Raw genomic sequence first — 24,494 nt, 5'->3', positions numbered from 1 at the left:
TTTGCAATTTCTTCCCAATAACTCTCCATTCGCCGAGTCCACGGCCACTAGTGCAACGTTTCAGAGCGTCCCACTACGACTATAACGCCACCTAATGGTAGATGATAGTCTTCACAGTCTGCTCAATACACTCCATATGGTCAAATAGCTGTCGGGGATTTCGAAATTCTACACATCAGTTCGGACTTTTGCGTTTGCCAGAACTCTGCGTAACGTATTCTCCACAAGTTTATTTTATTCTCCACGAGAAAAATTAGGCTGAGTTTTCAACATACATTTTTTTGTGCAGGAATCAAAGAAACTTGACAAATAAGAACATAGGGCCTATATCAAATTATATCTGTTCCTCTTGGTTGTTTGTTTTTCAGTACCTGCACAAGAACCCCTTCAGTAGAAAGGTATTTCTCGCCAAGAGTCCGTTTGTTTCCCGAATATATGTTTGGTCAAAACTGGTGTAGCCTAATTAGTATCATTAGACATCTTTACAATACATTATGGTGAGTAAAAAGCACAGCTGTAAACAAATACACAGATGCCGTGTCACGAACAGACACTAGCAAAACAATGAGGTTCATAAAATACATTTATGAAACCCTAATCAGAGCCCTAGCTTGCTCTTGTTCTCAGTTACATAGGTATCATTCCCTACGAGAAACTTAAGAAGAAAAAACGTGGAAAGAAATGGCTATTCGTTTTTAAATTCACCACCCTCTACATCTTTTTTTGTTTGAAATGGCTTTTAGAGGAGACATGCGAAAGTTTGAGAATCGAGTGTTTCTCTTGGTGAACAACAAACTCAATTTCCCACAGTGCTCCAATAACAATGCGTGTCACTCCTACGTCACAGCTACTTCCTTCCGCTTCTTCTCGTCTCTCCACCGCCAGCTGCGTGGTTTAGCGGCGGTAGCTAATTGAGCATACATTCTCCTTTTTCACTCCAGCATCTAAACTAGCTTGAACTAATAGCTAATACAATGTCATACCACGACGAAGAGGATGTAAGTACACATTTACTCCTTCAGACATTTTAACGTTTTGACTACAATAACAATGGCACACTGTTAGCTAGGTAACACACACTGTTAGCTAGGTAGCTGTGTAGCTAGCTCGACTCCACCGGCATAGTATAACAGTGGCTTCAATGAGTTAGTGTGATATAAATTTACTCTTAACCCCTGCTTTAAGAAAATGCAACCTGGACAACTAGCTAATTGTCTGTAACTCTTTTTAGTGCATTTTTATTATTATAAAATATCGCTATATAATCGATCAGTTGGTCGCTTCTCGCTGGGCAGATGTATCAATATCAGATGCTGTATCAGTAACAAATGCCCGATTGCTTTGTTTCCTTACAGTACGATCCTTACTCCTACACAAACGACTACGATCTGCACACTGGTAAGTATACAAATAACCATCCCTTTTATACTCATACTATCAATATTTACAGATACAATCCTCTTGTTTAGTCAGTCAGTGTATAACACACAGACACAAACATACACAACATAAGTAACTTTTAGAGGAGAGTAAAGGATATTCTTTTAATTTTCCTTGCAGGTGACCCTAAAGCAGACCTTGCCTACGAGAGGCAGTATGAGCAGCAGACCTACCATGTCATCCCAGAGGTGATCAAGAACTTTCTGCAGTATTTCCACAAAACCATCTCTGACTTGATTGACCAGAAGGTTTATGAGCTGCAGTCCAACCGGGTGTCTAGTGAGAGCATTGAGCAGAAGATCTACGAGATCCAGGACGTCTATGAAAACAGGTAAAGTTAACTCTGTGCACATAACTCTCACACCGTGTGAGATTAATATGCTGACCTTTTCATGCTCTTGCCCATTCAGCTGGAACAAGTTGACTGACCGTTTCTTCAAGACCTCTCCCTGGCCAGAGGCTGAGGCCATTGCATCACTTGTTGGCAATGGTGAGAGCGTTATCCATTACTTGTTCTACTTTTGATTTTGTATGGATAGTATCATTTTTATTCTTTATTGTTTGAGTGTGATTTAAAAAAAAAAAAGATAAACTTGCACCGCTTAAGATTATTATTATTATTTATTTTGTATATTTAAGATTTTATAAAAGTTTTAGGCCTCCTTTGTGTGGTTCAGTGGAGATGTTTCATGTTGTTTTTGTCTCTTGTGTTTTGCAGATGCCGTGTTTCTCATTCTCTACAAGGAACTCTATTACAGACACATCTACGCTAAAGTCAGCGTGAGTAGCTGCTAAATATGAACAGTTGTCTGGGTCTTTTTTATCAGTGTCCAAAAAACTTTCTAGAATTTGGTTGAAAAAAGTATTTTCTGTATAATCAGGGTGGACCAACTTTGGACCAGAGATTTGAGTCCTACTACAATTACTGCAACCTCTTCAACTACATTCTCAGTAAGTAGCACAAATTGTCCATACATTTTCTCTTACCCGTTGTTGTTAGTGCAAGAACAGCAGCTTAATGAGATCATTGTTGACTCTAAACAGATGCTGATGGGCCGGCCCCCTTGGAGCTGCCAAACCAGTGGCTCTGGGACATCATTGATGAGTTTATCTACCAGGTACATTACAGTGTTTTTAGAGTGCATGCTCAACAATCAATAAGATCAAAATAAAGAAAAGGGCTGATAGCTGTTGTTGTTAATGTTATCATTGCTTTAAGCACCAGATAGGTGACATATTAATGAAGATATTCGTGGTCTTTAATGATCACTAGTCCACGTGGCTAGAAAGCATATTTAAAATCCACTAACAGACATCTCTTCCACCTTCAGTTTCAGTCATTCAGTCAGTACCGCTGTAAGACAGCCAAAAAGTCTGAAGAGGAAATTGAATTCCTGAGGAGCAATCCGAAGATCTGGAACGTCCACAGTGTCCTCAATGTTCTCCACTCCCTGGTGGACAAGAGCAACATCAACCGTCAGCTTGAGGTCTACACGAGTGGAGGTAAAGAACAGTGTTTTTTATGATATTTATAGAAAAGATGGAGTGTTTCTAGAAACCTAATTACTTTAAAATCTTGAATTATGTCAATTTAAGGCTTTAAAATCCAGGATTGTATAGGTCGTGAACATGTTATGTGTTCTTGTAATGCAGGAGACCCAGAAAGCGTGGCTGGAGAATATGGACGTCACTCCCTGTACAAGATGTTGGGTTACTTCAGCTTGGTCGGGCTTTTGAGGCTTCACTCTCTGCTTGGTGACTATTACCAGGCCATCAAAGTCCTGGAGAACATTGAGCTCAATAAGAAGGTACGACCTTATTTAAGACCTCATGTATAGAGAGGTCTGGTCTGCTCCAATGGTGATGATGAGCGCTAGGATTGGGTGTCTATATGGAAATATGTTGTTGTTTCCTCTTGTCCTAGAAGGTTTGATACAATGCTGACAGATACTGATGTTTTTAATTTAAATCAAACAAACGATATTCTCCGAGGATTCTTTTGATAATTTGACTCAGCACAGTTTCTGCTTTATCAGTCTTTATGCTCATGAAATTTAATGTGGGCAAAGTGAAGTTGCAGTAAAAAAGAAGGAACTCATTAATTTACCTGACACATTAACAATGAATAACAATTATGATACTAACATTGTAAAGTAAATACATAATTCAAAGTTCTCAGTTCTTCAGTAGCACAGAGTCAAATAGTTCATTTCATCTCAAAGTTTTTGTTAAATCAACCTTTGTAGCCACAAATAAAAAAGTTTGGTTGATCTGTTGAAATTAAACATTAAAAAAAGAAACTGCTCGTTTGCTCTGTAATTCATATTTCTGCATATTTTCTTTTGCCTGTCTTTCAGAGTATGTACTCGCGTGTTCCAGAGTGCCAAATCACCACATATTACTATGTGGGTTTTGCCTACCTTATGATGAGGCGCTACCAGGATGCCATTCGAGTCTTTGCTAACATCCTGCTCTATATCCAGAGAACAAGAAACATGTTCCAGAGGTCAACGTATAAATATGAGATGGTCAGTAACAGCAGTGGTTTTTAGACATTGTCTTATCTTTAGCTGTGGGTTCTTTTACTTATGTCTGTACAGAACATGGTGAGAGAACTTCAGACAGTAACATTTGGGATGCGTTGATTTGCTTTAAAACGCTTTGACACATGAATAATAATCAGGCACTCTCATTGTGTTGGATGATCAAACAGTATTATGTTCGGAACAGGTGTCATAATACCTGTATGTTTTCTTCAGATTAACAAACAAAATGAGCAGATGCACGGCCTGCTGGCTATCGCTCTGACCATGTACCCGATGCGCATCGACGAGAGCATCCACACCCAGCTGAGGGAGAAGTACGGAGATAAGATGCTCCGCATGCAAAAGGGGTAAGACCTACACTCACTGCCTTGCTTTACAACATATTTGTTTAAGTTGTGCGTCAGTCCTTTTCTGTTTTACTGTTATGATTTTGTATTATGTAGAATGTTATATAAAATGTGGAGCTTTGCTTATGGGATATGGAATCAGTAATGTATGACTTCATCAGCATTTGTGCTCGTAGCCTCAAACATTTCTTTTGACACAAATGTTACTTTTACCATCTCAGAGATCTGCAGGTGTTCGAGGAGCTGTTCAGCTTTGCCTGTCCCAAGTTCTTGTCACCTGTAGTGCCAAACTACGACAACGTCCACCCGAACTACCACAAAGAACCTTTTCAACAGCAGTTGAAGGTCTTTGCTGAGGAGGTGCAGCAGCAGGCCCAGCTCTCCACCATTCGAAGGTGAGTCCACCAACTTGTGAGTATGTGGAGGTTGTAGTTTTACCTGTAAAAGCTGGAATTATGTACAAAAATGTCCTGAATCTCCTCCAAACGTTTTGCCACACTTTACATATTTAAATCCTTTACATGAACTATTAGATTGTGTCTGAGTGCTTATATATGTCATCTAAATCACAATATGTCATTGTAGCTTCTTGAAGCTGTACACAACCATGCCAGTAGCCAAGCTGGCCGGCTTTCTGGACATGACAGAGCAGGAGTTCCGCATTCAGCTGCTCGTCTTCAAACACAAGATGAAGAATCTGGTGTGGACCAGCGGCATCTCAGCGCTGGACGGAGAGTTCCAGTCTGCCTCTGAGGTCGACTTTTACATTGACAAGGTGAATATCTTTTAAATGAAAGTGCTCGTTTTGATGTTTCTGTGCTGCTGTTTAAATAGCATGTCACAGGGCTGGATGGCTCCGAGGAATGCCTCTGGTGTTTAGTTCGGGTAAAATTAAGCATAAGATTTAAATACATTAAGTTTTACAGAGGTTAGATACGTGGATGTGGCTTGTTGTACTTTATATTTGATGGCATTTTTCCCACAGGACATGATCCACATTGCCGACACCAAAGTCGCTCGTCGGTATGGAGACTTTTTCATCAGACAGATCCACAAGTTTGAGGAGGTAAGCAATCATTCATAATGTCTCTGAATGGGAAAATATGTAATATGTTTCAGTTGCTAACTATTACAAGGTGTAACAATCTAATTGGAATATTAAAAGTTTGGAAATTAAACAGTTGTCTCTAATATTAAAATTAAAAACATCACCTGCTCCTTTGGTTTGCCTGCACTGAAAAGATTTTGAATACGGGACTAATGGTCACTTCTTGTGTCCCTACAGTTGAACAGGACTCTGAAGAAGATGTCAACCACTGCTACCACTGTGACATCAGGAACCGCTACAAGCCGATGAGACAAGACGGCACATCAAGTCTTCTAATGCCTCCTTCCAGTTTTTTGACAGCTATTATTAATGAAAGATTTTCTATGTAATCTAATAACAATAAAAGGATGGATTGGAGTGCAAATTAATTACTTGTATGTTTTTGCTCCCTAATACCAGGTGTGTTCCACTAGGAGGCAGTATTTACCACCTCACCACAGTTGCTAAGTCTTTTTTTGTAGTTCAAAGACCTTCCAGAATTCAATATTATTAGTATTATGTTCCCACTTAAGCTTTTGTTCGTGGGTAGAACAGACGCCAACTGTGAGGTAACTGGGGGACAAATATTTAGGTTTATTAATGTTTATTTTCAGATTCCCAGGCTTTTGTTCCTGCTCGAGCTCGTTCTGCTGCATCAGACACCAGACTTATGGCAACATCTATTGAGGTCAGAGGCCATTGCATAAGTCTTTTTATTACCACAGACCATCCCACAACATTTCCCAACACAGATCTCAGGGCTGGTGACAAAAATGACAAAGAAATAAAAACTTACAAAATGGGAATATAAAAAATTATTATTTTTTTAAACACACCACTCATCAGAAACAGCATTAGTTGTCCTGCAAAGGAAAACAGAACGACATGTCACCATAGCACAAAATACACATACTCCAAACATCCAAAGTTGTTCCCTACCGATTTTGGTAAGCCAGCATATTTTTTTCTTCAAAAATATCTTTTAATTCCATCACATATTCTAGAAAATAAAAAATAAAGCAAACATTGCTCATTGGAGCATGACTTTTACTCCCTCAGGTGGCAGTGTAAAGTCTCAGTGGGCACAATGCCTTCTTTATGTCTATAAAATGGGATAATTCATAGTTTCCCCCATCTGTAAGTCTTTATCAAGGCTTTCTCTAACTGCCCTTTTTTCCCTGTAACCCCAGTACCAGATAACAGTCATCTTTCATCCACCATGTTCATCATTTAAGAAGTCTTCCTCTTCTTATGAAGATTCTTGCTTTACCTGTGACTGACGCAGGTATGCTCTAAAAAGTGAGCTGGACTAGAGTCTGAATGTTCTCTGCTGCTCTTCAGACCTTTTTGTGACGATCAAAAAGAGCTCAGGCCTCCTCATCCCTTTGTGTGAGGCGAAAACGCCACTCCGTGAGCATCACTGGGAAAATACAGAGGTTCCCCTGTATCCATGAAGTGTTCATCAATAAAGTCCCAACAACAATATCTAATATCTCATTCAACACAGACATAGGCATCTTTCAATAAGGAAAAATATCAGCGTGATAAGGAATTGTTATTTTCTCAGTCTCCCATTGACGGCCATCCGCTGGTCTGAGTGTGTGTAGCATCATTTTTATTCTATTTATTTATTTTGAGTGTGTGTGTGCGTTTGTGTGAGTGTCTGCAGTCCAGGCATGACTTCAAAAAGTTTAGTGAGAATGAGGCACCTTCTGACGATTTTAAGGTCGTGGTTCAACAAGCTTCTCCCACAGGGAGGGACTACTCTTTTCTACTCAGCTCTTCAAATAAAAGTTGATGACACCAGTTTTTTTTCTGTCTCACTGAAGGAAATTGTTGAGCTTGTGACTTTCCTTTATTATTATGTTTTCTTTTAAATAAACCTTGACAAAATCCAACATGGGACAATTTCCAATGTAAGATCCACCAAAGCTGACCCAGTGCTGCGTTCATCCTTTATCAGGATGTCTCAATGATGCACTGACGTTCGATGATGATGTTCCCTAGACTACACACACTCCTCCTCCAGTCCTTCCCAAACTTATCAGGGTGGCGGTGTGGAGGCACAAGGACACACACACACACACACACAAGTTGTGGTTTGCTCTCAGACCAGCGAGGCCTCGGCTAGTCATAATTCTGTGATCTCCAGCGGACTCTCGGACAGGGTGTCCCCATCCTTGTGGCGGTGCATCGGGGTGGACTTTGCAGACTCTGTACGGGCGTTGCGCTCAGAGTACAGCACCCCATCAGAATTGAGTGCCTCCAGAGAACGTGCCAGGGCCCGCTGGTCGTCCTCAGGCAGGCTGTTGAGGTCAGACGTGAGGAGCGTGCCTGTGCTGCCGTGGACCACGTGCACACCCTCAGACCCTTTCAACTCCACAGGAAGCTTGTGCTTGAAACGGAGAGTGCCCCGACCTCCACCCATACCCAGATGTTCATCGTCCTCGTCATCCAAATCGCTCTGGATCAGCTGTTAAAGGAGGACAGGAGACGAGAGGGAGAGTGAATGAAGCTGCTAGCTAGTAATGCTGGGATTAAAATGCATTAGGTTGATAAAGAAATAGCTTTGACAAGGTGCTGGAAAGGAGTAAATCAGTGGAATGAAACAGAAGCGAAATTAGTAGGTCACTGGAACAAAAAACACTTGAAACAAATGATCAGCAAATTTTAAGCACAAACTCGGTTTGACCTAAAGTCTGGCTCACAGTACACGAGAAAGGAGAACCAGCAAGAAGGAATCACGTCAGAGTAAGCAGATAAGATGTCAGAAAGGGAACTGAGAGAAATAGAAGATCATTCTCCAGCAGAGAGGAACACCTTCAGCGGGTGCAGATAGATCGTCCGTTTTTTGTAGCCCACCTCAGTGACAGATGAGATGTCTCCTTCGGTTGTGGATGCTGTGACAAGCCGTGCTGCAAAGAGCTTTTTCAGTCTCAGGTAGTCGTCCAGGACCACCTTGAGCAGGGAACCCTGACAGGATGGCAGTCATGATCAAACATAGTATGTAACACCATCCACCTTTGCACACCGTCACAGGAGAGATAAATACGAATCCAGAGCAGGAAGGCCTATCCCGGAAGGCATGTTAAAAGCCTATAATAGAGTCGTCAGGGTCTGCCTCTATATTTCATACTCAGGACCTCTTCCACTTCTTAAAAATAGGGGAAGGCTTGAGTTCTGGGACAAGAAGCTGTCCCGACAATTATTAGATGGATGGAGCAAAAATAAAAAAGAAACTATGTGCACGTGTGAGTGCATTACTAGGTCTCCTGGTCTCACCTTGATAGGGCCCTCCCTCATGATATGGCCCAGTTTAGCAATGTTGTCGTACTCCTGAATTGCTGCCCTCAAGTAACGATCATCCTCAGGTTTCGCTTGAGGCTCTCGACCAAATGTGCCCTGAAAACATAATGGTAGAGTATTTCATGGTAAACGATACAAACTCCCATTGGCTATATTCTACATCTCTGAGTATTAAAACACATAGCAAAATTGTTTCTATTAATATACTTGGGGTGTTGTGAGAAATACAAATGGATGTTGGTACTGACGTGAGTGCGTGCGGGGCTGTTCCACAGGTCAGTTATCTCACTCAGGTTCTCAGGCAGGTCATCCTCATGGTCAGCCTGAGCAGCCAGCTCCAGGTTGCGACAGAATGGGTCCAGCCACACTGGATTGGCCCTGCAGAAGCATTACATCCATCAGTGAGAGGTTACACAAAGGACCTTGCCTTTGAAGGCATCAAAATAAGCTTCAAGAAAATGGTTGATTTAAATGAACCTCCTGATCTATGGAGAAAGGAAAGAAATGATTGGATTATGTGTCTCTTTTCTCATAATTTGTTGGTCTATAGACATAATGAAGACACCTAATTATGGTGAAAACAGCTCAAATAGTTATCTCAATGCAGTTAACTATGATTTTTACAACTCTTTTGTCTGTAAGCTAATTATAAAGCTAGCGCTAATGCGCAGTTAACTTAGTTTGATATAATGACACTGGAAACAGCTAGCCCGGAGGTATGCAGAGATAACCTTTAACACTTACTAATTAACATGTTAGTGTTGCTGTCACATGTTAAAACAACACTTTACGGTTTTATGGGGAATTAAATTCCAATAATATTTCTTGGGGTTGCAGGACGATGATTTTTAACTTTCAACTTTTTAGGTTGTTTGTCGTTCACAGTTTTGTTTACTGGTCTTTATATTTTCTTGAGCATTTAATTCTTGTTATAATTTAGTCCTTGCAGTTTAATTTGTTCCATCTTGTAGGTTAAGATAAAACGTGTCGCCATTTAGTTATGGCGCTTACTTCCTGTTTTATTTTGATAAATCTAGTGTTTAGTTTTACTTCCCCTCCTGTATCACTCTTTCATTATTGTCAAGTGTCTTGTCTCCCTCCTGTGCCCTGCTCTTCTTCTGTCCTTTGTTGCAGTGTCTGTTAACCTCCCCTGTTATATTATTAATAAATATACTTATTAAGGATTTATTTGTTTATTGTTTTCTAAGTCAAGGAGAGGCATGCCTGAAAAAACAGAACTTGTCAAACAACAAAAATCAAGTGAGAACTTTGAAAAAACAGAACTTGTTAAAAAACAAACATCAAGTGAGAACTTTGTTGTAAGTGAGAACTTCTTGTAAATAATGTTAGCCAATAAAGTGTAAAAATACAGCTATTATCTTACCCCTCAAAGGAGTACTTGTTAGTGTTGGGCATGTCCAGGATATCCATTAGACCCTGGTTTCCTGTGAGGTAGAGGAAAGTTCGATGTAATGGAAAAACAGCTTTGAGTCAACTGATATTTTGTACTGTACATCAGCAGATAGCAAAGTCATTTCCTGATCAACAGATAAAGGGACCGTCCCACCAATCAAGCTGCTTCTCACCTGTTGATCCTGCAACAATTGCTTTCAGCTTCCTCTCATGTCTGCATCAAACAAAAAGACACATTATGAGATCATAAACATGTTGATCAGTAGCTCAGACTGGTAGCATGACTGAGCGAGTTTCAAACAATGTAAACAAATCTGCCTTAATACAAAATTCTTACACTCTGCGATAATGCCAATTCATTGTGACAAACAAAATCCCCGCAAAGCACAGCAGCACAGCCAAGATAATGATGACCAGCTGTGAAAGAGAAAAAGAAAGACACATTAAAAACACCAAAACCAAATAACATCTGCAGCATGCTGGAGACTTCCAGAGTTGGCAGCTTTGCACACCTGCAGAGTAGAGATGTCGTCTGGCAGTTTGTCCCCAACAGCTGGCTGAACGTCCACAACATTGTATTTTCTGAACAGGTTTCTCAGCTGCTCTTTGTTTTCATCGATCATCTGAATAACCCTGCAAAGTATTAAAAACAGGAAATCAGTTCCGAATGTGTAGTGCTTATATAAAAGAGGCCTTATTGCACTGGCCGTATTATGCCTAGTGTATGTGAATCAAAGTGCAACCACACTGCTTTGGAGCGCTAGTGCATACACGACCTTTCAACGTCTAGGATGGTGTTGGTCTGATTGTTGACAACATGGATGAACATATCAGTCTGACCATCGCTCACGGTGCCCTTCTTGTCCACATGACGCTGAAAAAAAGGGTCAAAGATGTCAGATATCTACACACTGCAAACAAATCAAAGCATTTCTCTAAGAAAGCCTAACCTGTATGTCGTCTAAATTGACGATAGCACCGGTGATGTTGGAGAGCAGGTTGATGAAATCTTCCTGGTTTGCACGAACAATATTAGGCATCAGTTTGAAGACTATCTTGACCCTCTGGTCGTCCCGGAGAATATAGATATTCACATTAGTTGTTGTGCTGTGTCCAGCGAAATCACATGCCAAAATCTCAAGCTGAAAGTAGCCGGGATTAAAGGCTGTGAAGAGATCGTTAGTGCGGATGATGCCATCTGTCAAACCTGTGGAAATCAAGGGACAGCATTGTTTCTGTGTAAGAAATTTGCTTCACTCAGGAGCAAAAAAGACTTTTGTCACTGTGTGTACCCCAGTAAAACTGAAACCATGCATCTGACAATAGGCGGTGGTTTAAGTAACTTTCTCTGCGTGGGAAAATGGTTACGGGAAGCAAAATGTTCATGTGTGAGGAAACTGTTACTATTTGTTACTATTTGTTACCTCAGTTTTAATAAAGCCATATCAATTCCTATGATTTGTTTGCAAACGAATTCAAAGTCTGAACTTACTCATTTGTGACAGAGTCTGCCTTATCTTTTAAAACAATATATGACCAGTTTTTCATCAAGTTTTTATTATGAGATATTTGACATCTGAATTGTCTTTAAATCTCTATCCATTGCTACACAGTGTTTTTGCCCTCTAGAATTCCAAATACTTGTTGTGCAAGTTTCTTAAATTTCTTTTTTCTCACAGGTCAAAATGTACCCAAGATTAAAATACAATGCATTTCGGTTCCCCCTTCAGAGGATTTGCATTACAGCAATGCATTATAGAAACGCACCAATCATGAACACACTGCCAACATCCACACTGCTGTTGTTCTGTGAGTTGAAGTAGCGGCTCGTAACAATGTGGTACTGGACCACGCTGTTGTTGCCTATATCATTATCTATAGCCACCAACTTGATAAGCTCTGAGCCCACTTTGGCGTTTGCTGCAACTCCTAAAACAAGAAAGAAATGTATAAAGTAAATGTCGGCATCACATAGTCCATCATACAGATTAATGCAGGAAAGCAGGTTACCTGCAGTGTACTCTGTCTTTATGAAGCGTGGTGTCTGGTCATTGATGTCTTCCAGTTCAATCCGGACTTCCAGCAGACTGGGGTCTTGAGCCGGATCCAGAGCTTTCGCCCGTAATGACCTCTGACCCCTGGGAGGAGTCCAGCTCTTGTTGCTGGAAGCCTTGATTATGATGGAGTAGACTGGGATCTCCTCTCGGTCCAGATCTTTCAGCACTTTTAACTCTCCATCTAGACTCAAGCCAAAGTTTCCATCGCTGTTTCCTCCTTCAGGAAGAGACACATTTGGCCACATTAAACACTGACGCTTCAAAGAGGGAACAAAGACAGCTAGATCCATACAAATGTTTTCATTATTCTCAAGCTTTTGAAGTTCAAGGACTTTCAGATGGCCACACAATAGAGATACAATAAATTAGGAGAAACTTGTTTTATAATCTTCCTAAATCCAAGACTTTAGCTAAATCAGTTATTGAACTGACTGAGAAAAAAAATCACAATTAACAGCAAGAACATGCTACTGTGTGTAGAGCACCAAGTGACCTGCAATAAAGTAGTAGACGATTGCATTGGAGCCCTCATCGGCGTCCACAGCTCTGGTTATGTTCCCCACAATGGTTCCCGGAGGGGAGTGCTCAGGCACTGTAAGCTTCTGGTAAGGCAACCCACCACGCTGGGAAAATATTACATAAAAACACATTTACACGATCTCTTACGTACAGATGTTACATTTATGATGTATTCCTAGATGTGTGCTCACAGGCGGTTTGAGGAAGACAGGCTCATTGTCGTCGATGTCCGACAGCGCCACCTGCAGAGGCTGTGTGGTCTCATAAGGCACTGGCTGGCCCATGTCACGGGCCACAATAATAAGCTAAGAGAACAGTTTGCACAGGGTTAGCGTCACATACCTACAATTACAGCGACTGGAAACACAAACAAACTCTGGTGACTCACGCTAAGCAAGGCCTGCTTCTCTCGGTCCAGCTTTGCAGTAGTAGTAATGACTCCAGTCACGGCATCAATGTGAAAGTTTTCCCAGTCTCTGTTACCCGCTCCCGTCTGCAGGAAGGCATAGCGCACTTCTCCATTGAGCCCTTCATCAGCATCTGTAGCATGCACTTCATACACCACCAGTTCTGGACGTTGTTCCTGTACAGACCAAAGAAGGGCAGTGAGTGTTTGTGTGACGTGAACTAACCAATCTACCTGTATTACTCAAATGCAAGAAATTTGTGGTTTTTGAGAGGTTTCTATATTGTGATATGCTATGATTAGCAATCTCCATGTCTCTCAGTTGGAAGATAAACAACTCTTGAAAGACCACAAACCACAATAAGGGTTCTTTTATAATAGCCACTTATGATACTGATGGAGTGTCAGACAAATATGACTAAGCCACATGAAATACATTTTATTAGCAGTGAAGTAAAAGTATAAGTTCAACTCTTCACAGTAAAACCAGTGACTCATTTCTTTTGAGCATCATAGTAGTACTAGAGTAAAGAAATAAGGACATATACATTCTTGCACATGCTGATAATGATGACTTAAAGAAGGCTGTGAATGCAGATAGTACCTCTAAGATATGGATGATGGTTCCATTGGCTGGCCTAACAAACACAGGTCTGTTGTCATTGACGTCTATGACTGTGATGATCAGGTCCGCTGTGCCCCAAAGGGGGGGACGCCCCTGGTCTGTAGCCACCACAGTCAGGTTGAAACGTTCCGACGACTGAAGCAGACGTCGAGATCGCACCAGTCCTGTGTTTGGATCCAGGGAGAATGCATCTAAAAAAGCCCAAGAGAAGACAAAGTTGTAATACTATTCTCTTTCCACCAATTATATAAGTGATTAAAAAGTAAAATGTGGATATTTATTGGAAGAATTCAAGCTGTACCTAAGGTTTTAATTCAAAGCATAGTTCATTGAAAAGATTTAGTCATGTGACCCTATTGAGGATTTTACTGCATCTTCATACCTGAATGGGGTCCCAGCATGTTGTACAGTACTGCGGCATTCTCGCCTTCATCCAGGTCAGTAGCTTTTATTGTTATCACAGAAGTACCACTGGGTTCATTCTCAAACACACTGGTGTTGTACACTCGCTCTGAGAAGCGCGGCCGATAATCGTTGATATCGAGAACAGTCACCAGGACCTGATTTGACACATTATAATGCAAAAGGATATTAGGGATAGTATTAGCTTGGGCTTTAAGATCTGCAGACTTTAGCTCATCACACAGCTCAAGCAATAGTTCAAATTATAAATATTATATATATATATTATAAGATAAGCATTGGCTTCAAATTCATAGATTCCCCCTGGTTGACACCCTTATTAAGTATTTGATTAAGTGTTTGCATGATTTGCTATTTTTTGACTTTGACAACACAACTTGTAAAATTGGCCTATTTCTCATTTGCATAAGGGTTCAATGAATCACCCAAATACTAAAGATATTTACAATATTGTTTATGTGTAAACCAAAGGTTTTTGCCATCACGGACTACGACTTCTACCTGGACAGAGTTCTCTCGTCTGTTGTTTGGACTGCCGCCGGGATTGTCTCGGGCGACAGCTGTTAAAGTGTAGTGATCCTTGGTCTCTCTGTCTAGAGGGGACAGGATGTAGATCTCTCCCTAACGCAGAAGAGAAAGAATGATGAGGGGAAGAAGTAAAAGTGTTGACTGGGAGAACATTTAGTTGACTCTGTGTTTATGACAGAACAGAAGTCAAATACGGTCAAATATGTACTGTAGATATTTTTAGGTCATTAAAATCCTTTTGCATAAACTTGTGTTTCCTGGTAGTATGCTCCTCAGTCCTGCCAGGAGAGATAACACAGTAAAACACTCCTCACTACTCAATAAATGTTTATTTTTTCCCCAGAGGACAGAAATTCCACATTTTCAGTGGAACCTGCTGTTCGAAAGGTTATGGATTGCTTCGCTTTAACCTTTCCACTAAAATCTCACACAGTGGAATGTTATATTTACTGTAACTACTCTGAGATGTTTTTGTTACACTTTGAGCAAAGCTTTGTCATTTTGGATTCTCTAGGAAATGCTCAAACAAAACTCCAATTACAGAAACAAAAATAAAGCAGTTATATTTACACTAGACCAGATTTTGCTGGCGTTTGAGTTCACTTACAGTAGATGGTCTGATTCCAAACTTGCCCTCTCCATCTACCAGGCTGTACTCAATCACTGCAAAGAGGCCAGAATCAGCATCTGTAGCACGGACGCGAACTATGGTGGTGCCTAAGTCTACATTCTCAAACACAGGCTCCTACAAACAAGAAAAAAAGAAAAAAACACACTCATGCAGTACAATGCTTGATGACATTGCAAAGCAAGCTCATTTTTACAGTTAATACACTGGTGGCAGTTTACGGTGGTGAATTAATTTCATGGATTTTGTGTGCTCTGATTCATAATTTAATGACTTTGTTATTTCTCGGTTTGCTGTGTTTTGTCCTTTTCGGGCTCACGTGCGCTGGTACTTAATTTAATTTAGACATAGATGTAACTAATGACACTAATAACACTGGCATCCTGAGGCTTGTGCTTCTCCTGCTGTAGGCTCTTAAAATTTCCACAAATATCAAGTTTACGCAGTGATCACAGAGAATATAGAAACATTTTAAGCAACAGTCCTTCACAAATTTGCTTCAATTGTGTTCGTGTTTCTTAACATCCTCTTTAATACCTGATATGATGGTTGTACAAAGACAGGGTTGTTGTCGTTGACATCTACAATACGCAGATAAACTGGCAGCTCAGCAATCCTGGGAGGAGTGCCGTGGTCCTGAGCACGAATTGTAAAATTCAGCCATTGCACCTGCTCAAAATCCACCGTCTGGTTGGCTACGATCTTACCTAGAAAAAATGGTATCACAATGATAATCACAGTCAACATTCATATACTATAGCCTGTGTTTATATTTTAAACCTGCATGACAACAAGTATGGAAAAGTATAATAGAAACACAATTAAAATAAAAAACAAGTCAAATAAAAAAATAAAGCTAGTAAATAGTAATTTGTAAATCTCATAAACCCATATGAACATAGAAAACTTATTTAAACTGAGAAAATGTACCAGTTTAAGAGAAATATTATGAGACATTGAAAGTGTTTGCAATTTTACATTAAGGAATATTATTCTGAAATCCTTTTACAGATGCAGTTTTTTGCCTCTGCTCTCTCTACTTCTGAGTTTACTCTCAGTTTACTTCATTAGTTGCAAAATGTTTCACAACGTGGCACCATCCCAAGTTTTTTGAAACATGTCAAATTCAAAATGAGCTAATATTTTTCATGAAATATTAAAAATATTTCAGTTCAATCATGTGTTTTGTTGTATACTGTGAATAAAATAAGATTAGCAAATCATTGCATTCTGTTTTATTTGATGTTCTAAGTAACAGCACACAGCATCTTAAATGAAAGCAAATCTAAAACTGGTGCATGCTGCGTTTGTTGACAGCATGCAGCCAACGACAGCCCACCAACTGAAGGGTCCTCTAGTCTAACGTATCCCCCTCGAGGCAGGTGAAGCAGTTGGTAGATGATCTGGCCATTGGGACCCTTGTCTGGATCTACAGCTGACACTGACAACAGCGTTGTGCCTGGCTGAGCTCCTTCTAAAATCTTCTCTGTGAAGTTAGTCGCTCCAAAAGGCCGGAAACGAGGAGCATTGTCATTTACATCCAACACGTTGATGGTTAATCTTGCTGTAGAGGAGATCATGATATGAGAGATAAGTGGAAACTACTTAGGAAATCACTTATAATAAACTGAAGGTTAAAGAGTCACTTACCATTGGGGACACTGCCTGACCTGTCAATAACATCGCTGGCATTGTCATGTACAGACACAATGATCTCAAATGTAGCTACCAGTTCTCTGTTGAGAGGGTTGCGTACAAATACCGCACCTGAAAGTCCATATGAAGACACACAAAAGACCTGATATAGCCAGTATCCATCATCATTACTCAAAGTAAAGCTTTTTAGATCATATACAATGCGGTAGAAATATATGTCTCACCTGTGTGTAAATCAATCCCAAAGGACTCCTGGAGCCCATCCACTGGGTTGTTCCCATCATCCTTTGCCTCCACTGAAATAATGTAATACTCCAGCCGCGGATGCAGATCAGGGTCCTCGGCAGTCAGCGTGGCTACCACCACACCGCGTGGAGTGGACTCATTGACGTTTATCACGGTTACAGGCTGTATAAAACGTGGCCGTGAGTCGTTGACATCATCCAGGATAACAGTCAGGGTGGCCGTGCCAGACAAAGGGGGTGTGCCACGGTCAGTTGCTATGATGACAAGACGGTAGGAGCCGCGCTCCTCTCTGTCAAGAGTGGTGTTGCCCACTAAGACAGCGCCAGACAGCGCTTCGACCACGAAGCGGTCCTCGGCGCCACTTTCCAACCGGTACGTCAGCCATCCATTAGAGCCAGAGTCAGCATCGGTGGCAGACAGCTGAGTCACCACAACACCTGGAGGAGACAAAGTAATGACTGGAGAGCAAACACACTGGCGTATGCACGCATACACACATTGTGATCAGGCATCGCTCCCCCGAACACAAAAAGCCCCTAAACCTCATACAGTGGAGGGGTAATACTTTTGTTTCAACGCCCCTCCTCCCATCCCACTCACTGACCCAGATCATAGAAACAAAGCAATGCACACACCAGTGGGGCTGTTTTCAGGAAGTCGAACGCTGAAACTGGACGGGCTAAAGACAGGAGGGTTGTCATTTTGATCCAGGATGGTAACGGTGAGAGGTACACTGTTGTTTAAACCTCCTATGTCCTCCGCAACCAGAAACAGCTCTACACGAGGCTCCTGAAATGCCTCTCGGTCCAACTTTGCTCCCTGGCGCACAAGTATCACACCTGGAGGGAGATACAGACTTTACCATCACACTTTTTTTTTTAAAAGAAGACACTCTTCTTTCTTGTTACTAGACAGTCACAATGTTACCAGTATCAGCATCTACGGCAAAGAGGTCCACCCTTGGTCCCAGCAGGTGGTACTTCACCACAGCATTACGTCCAATGTCTTTATCCTCAGCTAGAACTGGTCCATTTAAAACTGTTACAGTGGTTCCTATAAAACAGACAAAGATGTCAGGAATGAGGAAAAAGCTGTTCTCTTAATTTAAATCAATCTGTGGTCAAAAGAAAAGTCTTAATTATTACACACCGAAAATTAGTCTCACAAGATTTCAAAAATAACATTGATCATCAGTCCTTACAAGGTAAAGGACTTTAGGAAGAAGTCTTCTGTACTGAGTCCCCAGGTCACGTGTTTTTTATTTGTGTTTTGAACAAATGTATTTTGTATAGCTCTGAAGTGTATTTATAATATAAGACTATTTGTAACCCCTTATCTCAAAAATCACTCGACAAAGTGAGAAAAAAAAAGCCTTCGCTGAACACGAACTGTGTGTAAACAGATTCAGGAAGTGGGTTAGACAGTGCTACAGACCATGTTGCTCTGCCATGCACTTATAGGTTGCAAAGGTAGACACACACACACACACACACACACGGATGCTACCTGCAGCAGAGTTTTCTGTGATTTCAGCCCTGTAGCTGGTCCTGGTAAACACAGGCCTATTGTCATTCTCATCCAAAATGGTGATAACCAAGAAGTCTGAATCCTGCATGTGTGGGACAAAAGATTCATGGAAAGAAAATACTTAGAAGACTGTGTGACACAGCAAGGAAAGACAAATATAGGTCAGTCAACCTGCAAACTAATATAGAGATATCAGACGTCAGATCAGACAGATTTTGCACTACTTTGTTGCACGCGCTAATAGACTGCATTCAGACTCTTAGCAGTTCCTGTCTCTGCAGCCAAGAAGAACAGTTTCACACCTATTCCCACAGATGCATGGGGTGCGTTTAAAGAAAACCTCACAACTGCAGTTTGATGAACTCTGTTACTCTCGCTTTAAGTAAAAAGACCACATATGAACAGGATGCAGGAAGTAAAGTATCACAAATACCAAACAGGTGAGACATAGGTATAAACAGAAGTGACTTATAACTCTTGAAGTATCAAAATTATGTAACTTTCAAAGATAAACTTTTGAAATCACGTATCACTGTACCTAGTAGAGCGAAAATGGGCATAGAGAAACTTTAGATTGAAAGTTTTGCTATTTTTCTTACATCAGTCCACCGTTTGCACTTTGCACTTTTTACATTATGTAACTTTTATAGTTGTGATCAAAGGTTTATATACAGTCATCATGGGCATGAATGTCATGGTAAATTTGTCACGATCCAACTGAGTGGCGGGGCCGGCGGTGTATTTCCTGGGTCCACCTTGAGGCGGAGTCAGGCAATCTCCTTCACCTCCTCCACTTTCACCTATCGCTCTGGATGTGCAGGTAGGACCATTCCCTGCCACAAAACCATTCACTTGGGTTCACGACAACTCCTCCCAGTTGGAAAACCGCTCTGATCCAAGTAAGCAGCCACACCCACTGAGTCACTCCTCAGATTTCCTGCCTCACTTTGCCTCATTGTCTCTGTTCTCCCTGTGCCATAGAGGAGACTGTACTCCTGCTCTGGTTAAACCAGTCATCTGTGCCCGTCTTCTGTTCCTGTGTTTCCCTAAGAAGTCTTCCCTCCACCTCACTGACGCTCACATCCTCCCCATATTGTATATATTCATGTAAATAGTTGTTTAATATCTTGTGGGGTTGTTGTGGGTTTTGGTGTTTGTAAATGGCTTTGATATCACTGAATAAATCAAGTGTAAATTCATCGCTGAGCTTACTGAGTCTGCTTTTGGGTCCTTTCCCTCAAGCTGGTCTCCGGGCTGCCTTGTGACAAACATGGGCTTTGAAACTTTTAAGACTTGAAAGTTTTCTTTTTCCAGTACATCATGCATACATGCTTTCAGCAGACATCAACAAGCTTTTGCATAATTGCATAGATTTGGTAGAATTCATATAAATTAGTTGGTTTCCTGGCACATGTTAGTTTTAAGCATAGGGTTGAGGTTGGGGCTTTAGGAACACCAATCAAAAAGCTTAACGTTTACTGCTTTATCCACTGCAAAACCAGTTTTGATGTGTGTTTGGATCATTTTCCTGTTGGAGCACCAAGCTGTGTCAAGTTTCAATCATCAAGCTGCTGATTTCAGGTGAAGTTGATGAATTTGACATTGCGGCCAAATGTCTCGTCTGGCCATAAAATCTATTCTCCAGAAGGCATTTGGCTTGTCCATGTGAGTCAGAACTCACCACCAACACATCGCAGAAGCTGGCCGCACCTCCCTGAGCCTGGTTCTGTTGGAGTTTTCCTGTTAAAAGAGTTTCTCCTTTCCACTGTCATCAAATGCTTGCTCATAGGGGTGTCTGATTGTTGGGGTTTTCTCTCTGTTATGGAGCACATCTGTTATTGTACAATATAAATCAACTTGAGGTCACTGTTGTTGTGATTTAGGGCTATATTACCCATTTGCGCCTTTTTCATCGTTCAACCTAAAGCAATCACCCACAGTTTGAGGGGTTCATTTACATTTCATTCACATTATGGCAAGTGCCGATGGGTTCATTGGTCTCTCTGTGAAACTGTCAGGGTGGTAGCATGCGAACACTTGCAATAAATGCAATAAATGCACATAGGAGAGTGAGCTTACCCTACGAGCGATGCGGGGGTTCTCGGGGTTGTCTCTGACGGTGATGGTGAGCGTGTATTCGGCTACTCGCTCTCTGTCTAGTGGTCTGTTGACCTGGACGACACCAGTCTGTGATATAAACAAGAGACCGCATATTTCACCCTTATCTAAAAAAAAGACAAATTCATATCCTGTCACATAAGCTTTTTATTTATAGTCTATACAGCTAATGTATATAGCTGGACTGCAGATTAAAGGGAGCCTGAACACTTCCATAGGTTAAACTGATAAACTGATCTGTGACTAAATCTAGAAGCACTTGCGTGCTTCTTTATCTTCCACCACCTGCTCCACCTTTTTCAGCCTAAACCCCACCATTCAGTTTCTCACTGTGTCATTGATGTAGAAGGCTCCATCCTGGTTGCCAGCAGTGATGTTATAAGTGAGCAGCGCGTTGCGTCCGCTGTCTGCATCTTGCGCCCGGACTCTGGCCACAGACGTGTGTATCGACGCGCCTTCACTTACACTTGTGTTGTAAGGCAGGTTAAGGAGGACTGGGTCGTTGTCATTGATATCAAGGACATAAACCCCCACCAACACCTGAAAATATAAGAGCCACCTTTAAAAATAAAGGCATTCAATTCAAACTGGTCGAACAGCTATTAATAAACCCATAAAAACAAGACTTTATTATGTTTTTTATATTGTGGGTTATGTGACATAAAGAGATTAAATAAACTACAGCAGTTATTCGGGTGATCTCCCGAATGACTGTATCCTGCATGTGGTTAGTGTGTACAGTAAGCAAATAATAGAACTTAAGCCACATTTAACACACAGTAACAGATATGGCAGAGTGTGTGGGTGCTTATGTGTGAAAGCGTGGCCCACCGAGCTGTTGCGAGACGGGGTTCCCAGATCTCGGGCTGTGACAGTGATGTTATAGAAGGCCGTGGTCTCTCTGTCGAGCTCTACATCCTTTCTCACTCGAAGCTCACCCTCCACTGGGGAAACCATGAACTCGTCTGACAGAAAAACATATAAGAGAGTGGAGATGCATATCAGTGTAAAAGGGGGTGTTCCTAGGCTTCTTATGTGATGTTATCTAAAGATTCTCTACTTCACTAAAGGTGAAAAATGTCCCAGACCTTTACAGGACGCTGGGGATGTCCCTGAAACGACCTGCCTCGGTTGTGAAAATGCTGCACGTCCCTTTTATACGACTTTAAAATTTGGTTACTTAATAGTCAGGTTACAATGTTGCAAGGACATTTTGGACACGTTTTCAGGAAGTGTTACGAGACGCTGCCCTTCACAATAACTGTAATGTTCTCAGGATGTTCAGAGACGTTTTGACGTGGTAATAAAGGATTTCATAACAGTTTACCGTCACCACAGAAAATCAGTCTGATACGAACTTTGGAAATCTCCACCGGTGATGCTGTACTCCACTTTGCCGTTGAGCCCAGAGTCTTCATCCCTGGCTCGGAGTGTCCACACCCGAGGCCCTGGCTGACCTTCAGTCACCTCAAAAGGTCCCTCGTAGGCTCTGGGAAAAGTGGGTGTCACGTCATTTATATCCAGGACGTTCACCAACACCTAAAGAGGGGACAGGAGGGGAGCGTCAAATGAGAGCTGGTACACAGACGAAGGCGATCCTTGATAAAATGCAGAATGCACGTGGGAGGATTTCTATGTGCGTTATTCTGTAAATATAAATATGAGTGTTCGTCATCACTGTTGTGCTAGATGTCAGGCGAAGAGCAGGTTTTGGACACTGGTCCGTAGCTGTGACCACCAGTGCATAATGTCCGTTGCTGATCTCAAAGTCCAGCTCCTTCACAGCTGTAATTCTCCCCTAAATACACACAGCATTAACAGAAGGTTAACGTTTTTCTGCCGCTTGTAACGCTTCAGCATAACTGCTTTCATGTCTCACCGTGATGCTGTTGATGTTAAAAGTCTGGATCAGGTTGCCTGAAGCGATGGCATATCGCAAGGTGCCGTTCAAACCCTCATCTGGGTCAATGGCCGTTACCGTAGCGATGGTGGCACCCACTGTCTCTGGTCCCTCGCTCAGCACTGTGACGTACTCCTCCTCGGGGAACTCCGGGGCGTTATCGTTCTCATCCACAATGCGAACGTAGATGGTGGTTGAGGTCTGCGTTACACACAGAGAGACACAGAAAAGCATTCACAGCTGCATGCTCTGTTTAGAGTGATTTTATTTATGTGAATGACAAAAAAAAAAACGATCAACTTGTGGCAACTGAGTCTGCAAGGGAGTCTCAATATGAGTTCATACTTCTTTTGTATTACAATTACAATGAAACTACAATGGGTTATCATCAGCTGGGCGTGCAAAGGTCAACAACACAACAAAGCAGGAGGATTTCTAACATTTTCTGTTGAAGAGAAAACACTTGTAAAGCTCTCATGTCACACTGGATATTCAGCATTCACTTAATATGAAGGAATAATAAAATAAAGAAATAAAAACAGGTGCATTGTTTGCTGAAAGAATATCTTGTGAGAACCAAAACTGCAAAATCATGAAAGTGAGGCATAAAGCCCAGCCTGTTCCAAACCACTCATTTCTGGTTGTTCAGATCTTGATACATCAGCAGAAGTAGAGGTATCACTGCATGAGATAAAGGTCATGCAAGTTCCTGCTCCACCAGTTTGATCTGCCAGTTCCCCAACCAGTGCTGCGAGAAGAAACAGCAACTGACCTGGCCCTTCAGGCTGGGGGGGTTAAATTCGTCATTCCAATTTTATGAAACTGCAAAAACAAAACCCACCAAGTGATAACCTGAATATCACCACAGCTTTGTTTATTCTAAATAGGTTGTGGCTACATTAAAAAAAAAAAAGACCTCAGTAATATTTTCAAGGCCCAAAGGTGAAGTGCGATCATTTTTCACAGGAAGATCAGTTTACTTGTAAAAGAGCTCTCTTACTATCAAATTTATGTTTTGTGTCCTCGTGATGCCACTGGGGTCATCTCGGTCTTAATTGTGCCTGAAAAAAATCTGATTGGAAACAAACAAAATCCCAGTTTGCTACAAACTGGATTCTGAGCATTCGCAATAAACATTATTGAGATTTATCAGAAATATATACTGCCACTCCAAAACACATCTTCTGGGCTGCAGACTCTATCACAGACTAAACGTCTAGATATTTCCAGACATACCTAATTAGAAGTAAAATCTCACAGGTCAGCAGACATTTCCTGATATAGTGACAGATATAGTGGTCAGATATGCACCAGTCTGAAAAAGTCCGTTAACAGAACAAGCTCATTTAGAAACAGTTTAATCACATAATTAGGGGTTTGTTTTTTTTTCCCAACAAAAGACTCCAGCACCCTCAACAATATGTGCAGCACATGTCGAGTCAACATGTGTCTTGATGGTCGTTTGCTAACTAGCGTGTGAAAGCTGATAAACAATGACTGAGCCAGCTGATAAGGTAATACTTTGGTGCGATTACAGTATGCAGATGTAAAAGCCTGCAGGCGGCCCCAAAAATGTGATGATGCAACATTTTAAACTTTGCACCACTCAAAACAGCTCAAACTCTTTTAATGTAAGTCTAACAGATAGGAACGCGAAAATAAAAATATATTTTAAAATCCCTAAACATTTATATCAAGATTAGCGTTAAAAAGCTAGTATCT

At 41.3% G+C, this 24,494-nt stretch overlaps 2 protein-coding genes across 3 annotated transcripts in view; one reads left to right on the top strand and one right to left on the bottom strand.

Moving 5' to 3' along the window:
• The first annotated feature begins 837 nt into the window (after positions 1–837).
• eif3s6ip (eukaryotic translation initiation factor 3, subunit 6 interacting protein) lies at positions 838–5,809 on the top strand. The gene is made up of 15 exons (XM_003441051.5): positions 838–998; positions 1,356–1,398; positions 1,561–1,771; positions 1,851–1,930; positions 2,159–2,220; positions 2,322–2,391; positions 2,485–2,558; positions 2,772–2,943; positions 3,094–3,248; positions 3,798–3,968; positions 4,200–4,333; positions 4,555–4,728; positions 4,919–5,108; positions 5,319–5,399; positions 5,619–5,809. Exons 1-15 carry the CDS (start codon positions 975–977, stop codon positions 5,688–5,690), a joined length of 1,713 nt encoding a protein of 570 aa, XP_003441099.1. The 5' UTR covers positions 838–974; the 3' UTR covers positions 5,691–5,809.
• A 185-nt stretch (positions 5,810–5,994) lies between these two features.
• cdh23 (cadherin-related 23) overlaps positions 5,995–24,494 on the bottom strand; it is a 179,327-nt gene continuing 160,827 nt past the window's right edge. The window contains exons 38-69 of one of the 2 annotated variants that reach the window (XM_019366741.2): positions 22,752–22,973; positions 22,551–22,670; positions 22,231–22,411; positions 21,704–21,837; positions 21,203–21,412; positions 20,834–20,941; positions 18,734–18,836; positions 18,155–18,280; positions 17,863–18,066; positions 17,206–17,664; positions 16,976–17,092; positions 16,665–16,889; positions 15,863–16,032; positions 15,305–15,442; positions 14,671–14,790; positions 14,129–14,306; positions 13,726–13,937; positions 13,104–13,298; positions 12,907–13,020; positions 12,690–12,819; positions 12,150–12,413; positions 11,907–12,068; positions 11,090–11,346; positions 10,916–11,013; positions 10,652–10,772; positions 10,477–10,556; positions 10,313–10,353; positions 10,111–10,171; positions 8,975–9,104; positions 8,703–8,822; positions 8,283–8,393; positions 5,995–7,893 (exon numbers count right to left, since the gene is read on the bottom strand). In XM_019366741.2, coding sequence (XP_019222286.1) covers positions 7,552–7,893; positions 8,283–8,393; positions 8,703–8,822; positions 8,975–9,104; positions 10,111–10,171; positions 10,313–10,353; positions 10,477–10,556; positions 10,652–10,772; positions 10,916–11,013; positions 11,090–11,346; positions 11,907–12,068; positions 12,150–12,413; positions 12,690–12,819; positions 12,907–13,020; positions 13,104–13,298; positions 13,726–13,937; positions 14,129–14,306; positions 14,671–14,790; positions 15,305–15,442; positions 15,863–16,032; positions 16,665–16,889; positions 16,976–17,092; positions 17,206–17,664; positions 17,863–18,066; positions 18,155–18,280; positions 18,734–18,836; positions 20,834–20,941; positions 21,203–21,412; positions 21,704–21,837; positions 22,231–22,411; positions 22,551–22,670; positions 22,752–22,973 — 5,253 coding nt within the window. In that variant the 3' untranslated portion in view covers positions 5,995–7,551. The remainder of the gene's footprint in view (positions 7,894–8,282; positions 8,394–8,702; positions 8,823–8,974; positions 9,105–10,110; positions 10,172–10,312; positions 10,354–10,476; positions 10,557–10,651; positions 10,773–10,915; positions 11,014–11,089; positions 11,347–11,906; positions 12,069–12,149; positions 12,414–12,689; positions 12,820–12,906; positions 13,021–13,103; positions 13,299–13,725; positions 13,938–14,128; positions 14,307–14,670; positions 14,791–15,304; positions 15,443–15,862; positions 16,033–16,664; positions 16,890–16,975; positions 17,093–17,205; positions 17,665–17,862; positions 18,067–18,154; positions 18,281–18,733; positions 18,837–20,833; positions 20,942–21,202; positions 21,413–21,703; positions 21,838–22,230; positions 22,412–22,550; positions 22,671–22,751; positions 22,974–24,494) is intronic. The other variant, XM_025897323.1, reaches the window with a different exon arrangement.

The sequence above is a fragment of the Oreochromis niloticus genome, linkage group LG13, assembly GCF_001858045.2.
Source record: "Oreochromis niloticus isolate F11D_XX linkage group LG13, O_niloticus_UMD_NMBU, whole genome shotgun sequence".
NCBI classification, from domain to species: Eukaryota; Metazoa; Chordata; class Actinopteri; order Cichliformes; family Cichlidae; genus Oreochromis; species Oreochromis niloticus.
Note: the sequence above shows the minus strand (reverse complement) of the source record. Positions and strands in the feature narration are given on the sequence as shown.